Source organism: Olea europaea, chromosome 8 (genome assembly GCF_002742605.1).
Source record: "Olea europaea var. sylvestris chromosome 8, O_europaea_v1, whole genome shotgun sequence".
Taxonomy (NCBI): domain Eukaryota; kingdom Viridiplantae; phylum Streptophyta; class Magnoliopsida; order Lamiales; family Oleaceae; genus Olea; species Olea europaea.
The window spans coordinates 5,432,419-5,439,664 of NC_036244.1; the positions used below are offsets into that span (position 1 = coordinate 5,432,419).

At 34.9% G+C, this 7,246-nt stretch overlaps 1 protein-coding gene across 3 annotated transcripts; it reads left to right on the forward strand.

The window, feature by feature from the left end:
- The first annotated feature begins 790 nt into the window (after positions 1-790).
- On the forward strand, positions 791-2,057 carry LOC111399220 (calmodulin-like protein 3). 3 transcript variants are annotated; one of them, XM_023026486.1, is made up of 2 exons: positions 791-1,028; positions 1,158-2,057. In XM_023026486.1, exons 1-2 carry the CDS (start codon positions 1,010-1,012, stop codon positions 1,361-1,363), a joined length of 225 nt encoding a protein of 74 aa, XP_022882254.1. In that variant the 5' UTR covers positions 791-1,009; the 3' UTR covers positions 1,364-2,057. The 3 variants fall into 3 exon arrangements, 1 of the variants encoding a protein (XP_022882254.1); XR_002703602.1 differs by having other exon boundaries at positions 794-1,028; positions 1,164-2,057; XR_002703601.1 differs by having other exon boundaries at positions 803-1,028; positions 1,716-2,057.
- The last annotated feature ends 5,189 nt before the right edge of the window (positions 2,058-7,246 follow it).

The following is a 7,246-nucleotide window of genomic DNA, read 5'->3' on the forward strand; positions in this document are numbered from 1 at the left end:
ATCTTGTAAATAATATGTAATAACTATATTTACATCCTATTCAAGTGTTATAAATTAATTCATTGTTGTTTTGTCGATGCTTTTTTTAGGCAAAATTCAGTAGAAAATGCTCCAAAGATGGAAGAATTCTGGTGATTGATGGTGAGCAGACAGCAATATTGCCTACTCTGGCCATGAAACAAACTTCAGAGACCCTGTGATGTTGAGCAACTAGACTATTTTAAACAAAGATGTAGTCAAGACTTGAGCTAATTTTTTGGATCAATTATTTGTATTTTAGTTGTCAACCTATTTTCCTTAATAGCAGATAACTTCTTAAAATCTCATTTTTTGCTTGTACGGTAAAAAATCTCACACATAACCTTGAAAAATTTGCACTGATCCAAAAATTTCAAAATGTATTTGGTTTAGATAGACAATAAGTTATAAACCATGATCTAATTATTCATTAGTTGCACAAGAACTAAATTATTTAGAATAAAATGAGATTTAATTGTATCAGCAAGGCAAACAATTGAGAGCAACAAAGAAAAAACTTGCAGGTGTAGTATGGCTTCCATACTTGAAAATCGATTTTGAAGAAATAAAACATAAACATTTAATGAAAATAAATATCGATGCTATAGAAGAGTTAATTGTTTCAATACTCACTGATCTTTACACACAGTCATGTTTCACTCACTATACTTTCATTTGCACCCCATTACTCATTGAACTTTGTAAAGTTACACTCCGTTACTCCCTAAGTAACTTCCATCTATACCAAGCCCCTATGTGGATGACGATTTTCACGTGGCAGTTAAATAAATCCAACTCAGAGTTAAATGCCACCTAATTAGTTGCCATCTTCTCAACACTCAAATTTTCATATACAGAGAAATGAGATCCATAGCAGAAACCATTTTCATCTCTCAAATCTTTGATAGCCAAATCGTGTGAACCCTAAACCCAAATCAAAATTGATCTGAAATTGAAGGCTCGACAAGGGCGATTTGCTCAGTCCGTTGACATGACGAAAACAAACAAAGGTAGTTCAAGAAAAAATTTCCAACTTTTTTCTCATATCACTTCTACTGCCTTCGTTTTTCAAAGTTATATTTTTTGTTAAAATCATTGGATTTGTTGTTCAAGTATTTTTATTTTTATTTTTATGTAAGATGCAGTCAATGTATTTGACGAAAATGGAGATTGGTTTATCACCGTTGATGGACTGAAATTGATCTTAGCTTCTGCTGTGCTTAAGCAAGAGAGAGCTGCAGAGGATTGTATGAATATGATAGTGAAGGTTGATGGTGATGGTGTGATGAATTTTACAGAGTTTAAGCAAATGGTGAAAGGGGGTCGATTTGCTGCATTAATTTAGAGGGTGTTTGTGAGTGATTGTTCACCCCCGAAAGAATTGATTTTTTTGACCGTTATTTCAATATTTCAGCTGTAAAGTTTGACTTCTTCTCTTATAGGTGGCTTCCACTTTTCTCCGATCAAAAAATAATTCTAAAAATCGCTCCCAAACGGGGCCTTAATGTGAATGCGTGTGAGTGTTTTTTTCCGGAAACTTTTTTATAGGCTATGTAAATATATTCATTCAAAGTACTGTTCACCAAATTCAAGCATTTTTGAACAATAATTTTGGCTTGTTTAATATGATGATTTATACTTTTGGACTCGAGAGATTTATATCTCCAATTTTGTGTTTTTTCTGTTTGATGGGAAAGAACGAGTGGATTTTGAGTGCAGTAACGTCTCGCCCGACAAACGAAAATCATTAAAAGATGGAGGTCAGCCCAATGGTTTTAACGACAGATGGAATGTGATTCCAATTGAAGATAAGTAGCCTTTTTTTTGCAAATGTTGGCATTGTGCTATGGCTATCTTCACAATTTTAATTTCCACTATGTAATTGAGGAGAAGAATTCGCTTTAAGTTTCATGCTTTTGTAGTAAGAACTAGACTTTTTCATACTTCAAATTTTGTCTTTCTTAGCCTTTGATGTTTGATGTCATGATGTACTAGAGCCTATCAACAGTTTAATTATGTTGTGATGTTTGAAGTTTGCCTCTAAGACTCTTATTTCTTTACGTTTTAATTATGTTGGAATATTTACTGTCTTTACAATTTTAATTTATTTTGGTTATTAATATCTATCATTGTGTAGTAGTATTGGTAGAGGCAAATTATCTGTCAAACTGTTCCTTGATAGATCCAACAACTGGATGTACTCAAAAAAGTTTGTTAGAAGCTGGAGGAATTGAACCAATAATCTGATTTGGGAATGCAACCATTAGTATGTTGTTAGAGAAACTAAGAAACTTTAATAATGATTTAATGTCTCCCATTGACTTTGGCAATGATCCCGTAAAAGCATTTCAGAAAAATCAATATGTTCCAGGCTGTTCATGTCACTGATCCATGAAGGAAAATCTTTGGTAAACAATAATATCAACTGTAAAAAACATGTTTCTGTCAAGCATAATATCAATTGTAAATTCAATAACAAAGTCATGCTACATCAATAACAAACACCAAAGACAGATATAGCACAATGCCAACATTTGTGGAAAAACGCTATAGATCTTCCATTGGAATCGCATTCCATCCGTCGTTAAAATCACCGGGCTGACCTTCATCCTTTAATGGCTTTCATTGGTTAGGCGAGACGTTACTCCACTCGTACTTCCCTATCGAATAGAAAAATACAAAATTGAAGATACAAATCTCTTGAGTCCAAAAGTACAAATCATCATATTAAACAAGCCAAAATTGTTGATGAAAAATGTTTGAATTTGTTGAACAGCACTATGAATGAATATATTTACGTAGCCTATAAAAAGTTTCAGGAAAAAAAAAACATGCACACACACATTCACACTAAAATAATGCAGCAAATCCACCCCCTTTCACCATTTGCTTAAACTCTGCAAAATTCATCATACCATCACCATCTACATCAACCTTTATGATCATATTCATAAATCCTTTGCAGTTCTCCCTTGCTTAAGCACAACTGAAGCCAAGATCGATTTCAGTCCATCAACGGTGATAAACCCATCTCCATTTCATCAAATACATTGACTGCATCTTGCATAAAAAAAATACTTGCAAAAAAAATAAAAATTCAATGATTTTAACAAAAAATATTACTTGGAACGACGAAGGCAGTGAAAGTGACATGAGAAAAAAATTGGAAAAAAAAAATTTAATTACCTCTATTTGTTTTCTTCATGTCAACGGACTGAGCAAATCACCCTTGCAGGGCCTTTAATTTCGGATCAATTTTGATTTGGGGTTAGGGTTCATGCGATTTGGGAATCAAAGATTTGAGAGATGAAAATGGTTTCTACTATGCATCTCATTTCTCTATATATGATTTCATTTCATGCTTTCAAATTAAAATGGAGTGTTGGGAAGATGGCAACTAATTACGTGGCAGTTGGATTTAATTAATGACCACATGTGAAAACCGTCATCCACATAGGCGCTTGGTATGGACGGAAGTTAGCTAGTAAGTGATGGAGTGCAACTTTACAAAGTTCAATGAGTAATGAAGTGCAAATGAAAGTGCAGTGAGTGAAACATGACAGTGTGTAAAGTTCAGTAAATATTGAAACAATTAACTCTGCTATAGAAATAGGCTGGTTTCACATAGTCAATGTAATATCTTATTAGCATTCTGTCAATTGTAATCATTCGGTGGTACCACATGCACATTTGGAGTAACCAGCCACATCTTCTTATTTCTTGTCTTCAATATCGGATAATCTGAATAATAACGTAACATGTGAAAGTAATGTTTCAATTCATAAATGAGATCTAATCTATTAGACCATAAATCTAAAGTGTTATGAGATGAATTTGAAAATAATGATCAAACCCTACCATTGAGAAACTTTTGTCTATCGTGAAAGTGTTTGTCTAATGCTGTAGAAAATTCTTCGAAGAAATCAAAATGCTAATTTCCAGACCAGTATGCTACAAATTTGTATTTATAGATGCAATATTGCAAGTGATCTTAATCTCTCGTGATAAGGGTAAGGGGCAAAACATAGTGATAGAAAGATTTGCTTAACCTCATTGATTCCTACATCGAACAAATAATGATATGGAATCACACGGCTATGCAATGTTACGCCTCCAATGAAAAATACACCATATGGATAGATAATAGATAATGATATGTTGGGATCAAGTAAGCCATATTTAGGTTCATTGAACAACATCACAGTATCAAAATACCATCCCTATTGTAACACACATGTAAGATAATGAAAACCATTTGTGAAACTGCATAGATTGACATCATATAAATGAGTAGTGTTACTTGTCTACAGAACATAGTGTTACTATGTTCCACTAGATGTTACATAGATCGAGCTTGAAGAAAACTAACAAATGGAAAGTTGAATCAAGCTAAATTTCAAATGTCAACACGAAAATGATCCTAATGAAACTGAAGCACATTACAAACATCATGCTGTATTATAAAATCATTTGTAGTACAAAACTCAAATGTCAACCAAATGGGGATGAAATTATTTATAACAAGCAGGTTGTCCTTCTTCATCCATTCCATGCATATACATAACCCTTTCATGCTTCTCTCAAATGGTTTCTTCTTCCAAGACTTCATCAATCTTGAATTCTATTCTTTAGGCTACAACACTTTTCAGTATCGATAAAGCTACTTTGTCCTTCGTTGGCTTTGAGGAATTTAAGGAAAATTACATCACTTCTTCGGTAGGCCAAAAGTGCGATTCCCGAGATGGAAACCTTCTCTAACGATGGTGCCGTTGTTCTTTCTTCTACTACTTCCTCTTCATCCGCCATAGGGAGTGTTCTTCAAAGGAAATTCTTCCTTTATGGCTGACGAGGATGGAAATTTTTGGGATAAAGTGAATTCCAAATTTGTTGAAGGCATTGCATGTAATTTGACCACAAAATTGGGAGGTTGATATTGAAAATTGGGAGATTTGTGATACGGACTATTTGGTTGAGCAGTAAGTGTGAAGCCAAAATCCAGCAATACCAAGGTGATACCGGGCTTAGTTTCCAACCAAATCGACACCAACACTACCACCACTATTGGGGCACACCCAAAATTTTCTTTTCTTCTTCCCACATACGGTTGCTATTCATACCCACGAAGAGGCAGTCAAAGTGAGAGCAATATCACCCAAGAGAAACCACATAGGTTGCAAGAGAGAAAGAGGCTGAGAATGAGCAGAGACCGTATCACGGAGAGAGGCATAAAAGATGACATATTGGAGGCACAAAGGGACCAAGAATTAAGCCCAAGAGAGTGACCAAATAAGGTAAGTTAGGGTAAGTTAACTTTAATGGCCCAAAAGGCCCAACACAAAGATAATGGGTTCCAAATGAATATCGTAGCCATCCAAGTAAATGGGACAGGCCAAGAGCAACACTATTAAAATAAGTTGCTTCTAATGGTCCGTAGAAAATTAGGTTGGATCGTCTCGATGGTGGTGTAGACATATAGTTCAGTCATATGATCAAGGCCGACTGAAATTAAATAAAATTGAGGTACATCATTGTCCAGGAGGTTGTTTGACAACAAATTGCCTAACAACCTCCACCTTGGTATCAAAGGATCTGCAAAAAGAAAATGTCTCCTGCTAGTGACACCTTTAACAGAAAACCAATAAAATTGAAAATTATTTATTTGTACCAATGTTTAGAAGATCTTTGCAACTTCTAAACTTTACCAGTGACAACACTTTCGTGCCCATATTTGAAGGGTTGTATTGTGTCTGGACCTTTTCAAGTCTTAACACCTCTTGAGATACTATATCTCTAATAAAATATAGCATAACATCAATGTGTTTAGTGCGCTCATGAAAAACAGGGTTCTTGCATAAATGTATAGACGACTGACTATCAGAATACACTACCACATAATCATTCAAAACACATAATTCATGAAGTAAACCTATGAGCCATAGAGCATTTGAATGATCCATTTTAAAATTGAAAAAAACATTCAAGCAGTAGAGTTTATTCAGTGTAGATTTAAGCAAATATACGTCTTCCAATTTTTTCCAAAGTTCTTTGGTGGTTTTTAGTTTACTCACATTTCTTAAAATGTCGTCGGACAACTGTAAAATGATTAATGTATAAGCAAGCTCACCGGCTTCTTCTTTTTGTTCTTTTGAAAAATCAGTTGAAAAATTACCTTCGATGGCCTTTGAAACTTTTTATTGAACCAAAATACCCTTTATTTTTTGTTGTCAGATTGAAAAATCACATTTTCCGTTAAAATCCCCAAATTAAAGTTATGAGTTGTCATCTTTACAAAACAGCCAAAGGATGTGCAAAATACAATCAAACCACACAAAGTAGTCCTAGAGTCACAGACAGTATACATCGTTCTAGATTCGCAGGGTTTCGTAAGACTTGCTGTCTTAGATTAAGGAAACGTTCGAACGGGTAAGGTCACGGTAATTCTAACTGAATTAACATGCAGCAGAAGAATTAATGCAACAAAAGGTACGTTTAACAAATAATCAATTTCACAGCAATTATAACATTAAGAGCTAGATACTGATTTAACCAAAAAAACAAAAGACAAGTACTCAACCAATCAATTAAGAGCAAGTAACCCTAATTTCTAGTACAAGCAATGGTTGCCAACCAATGACAACCCCCAATCTTAATGATCACCTCACATGATAATCTGCTAGTGCGAAAATTTAAAGGTTTCAGCTAATTTACCAAAGCGGACCTACCTAAGTCCATAACGTGGAGAGATGCGAATTTGATGCTTTAGGGCCACCACTATTCACCCTAAAGACTCAGCAAATATAACAGTTTCGATCAGCAACAAATGTAGATTGTGGTCAGGGGCAAAATCATCCAAACTTTCCTGTGCAACCTAAAACACTAAACCAAATACATTAGTACGTTCAGGAGATTAAAATAAATAGAATGGCATGAAAAATACCATGCAGGAGCTCTTCTACTCGCCACCACCACCAGGGACGCCTCGACCTACGGTCGTGGGTCTGGCCTCCTTTCGTTCAACGGAGGTTTAGTTTGGGAGTTATTGAAGATTTCAAATCCGATCAGATTGAAGAAAACATCGATTTTGATATGATTTTTGCTAGATGATGATAGTCTGCGCTCTAATACTAGATGTGAAGCTAAAATCCAGCAATACCAAGGTGATACCGGGCTCAGTTTTCAACCAAATCGACACCACCACTATTGGGACACCCCAACTTTCTCTTTTCTT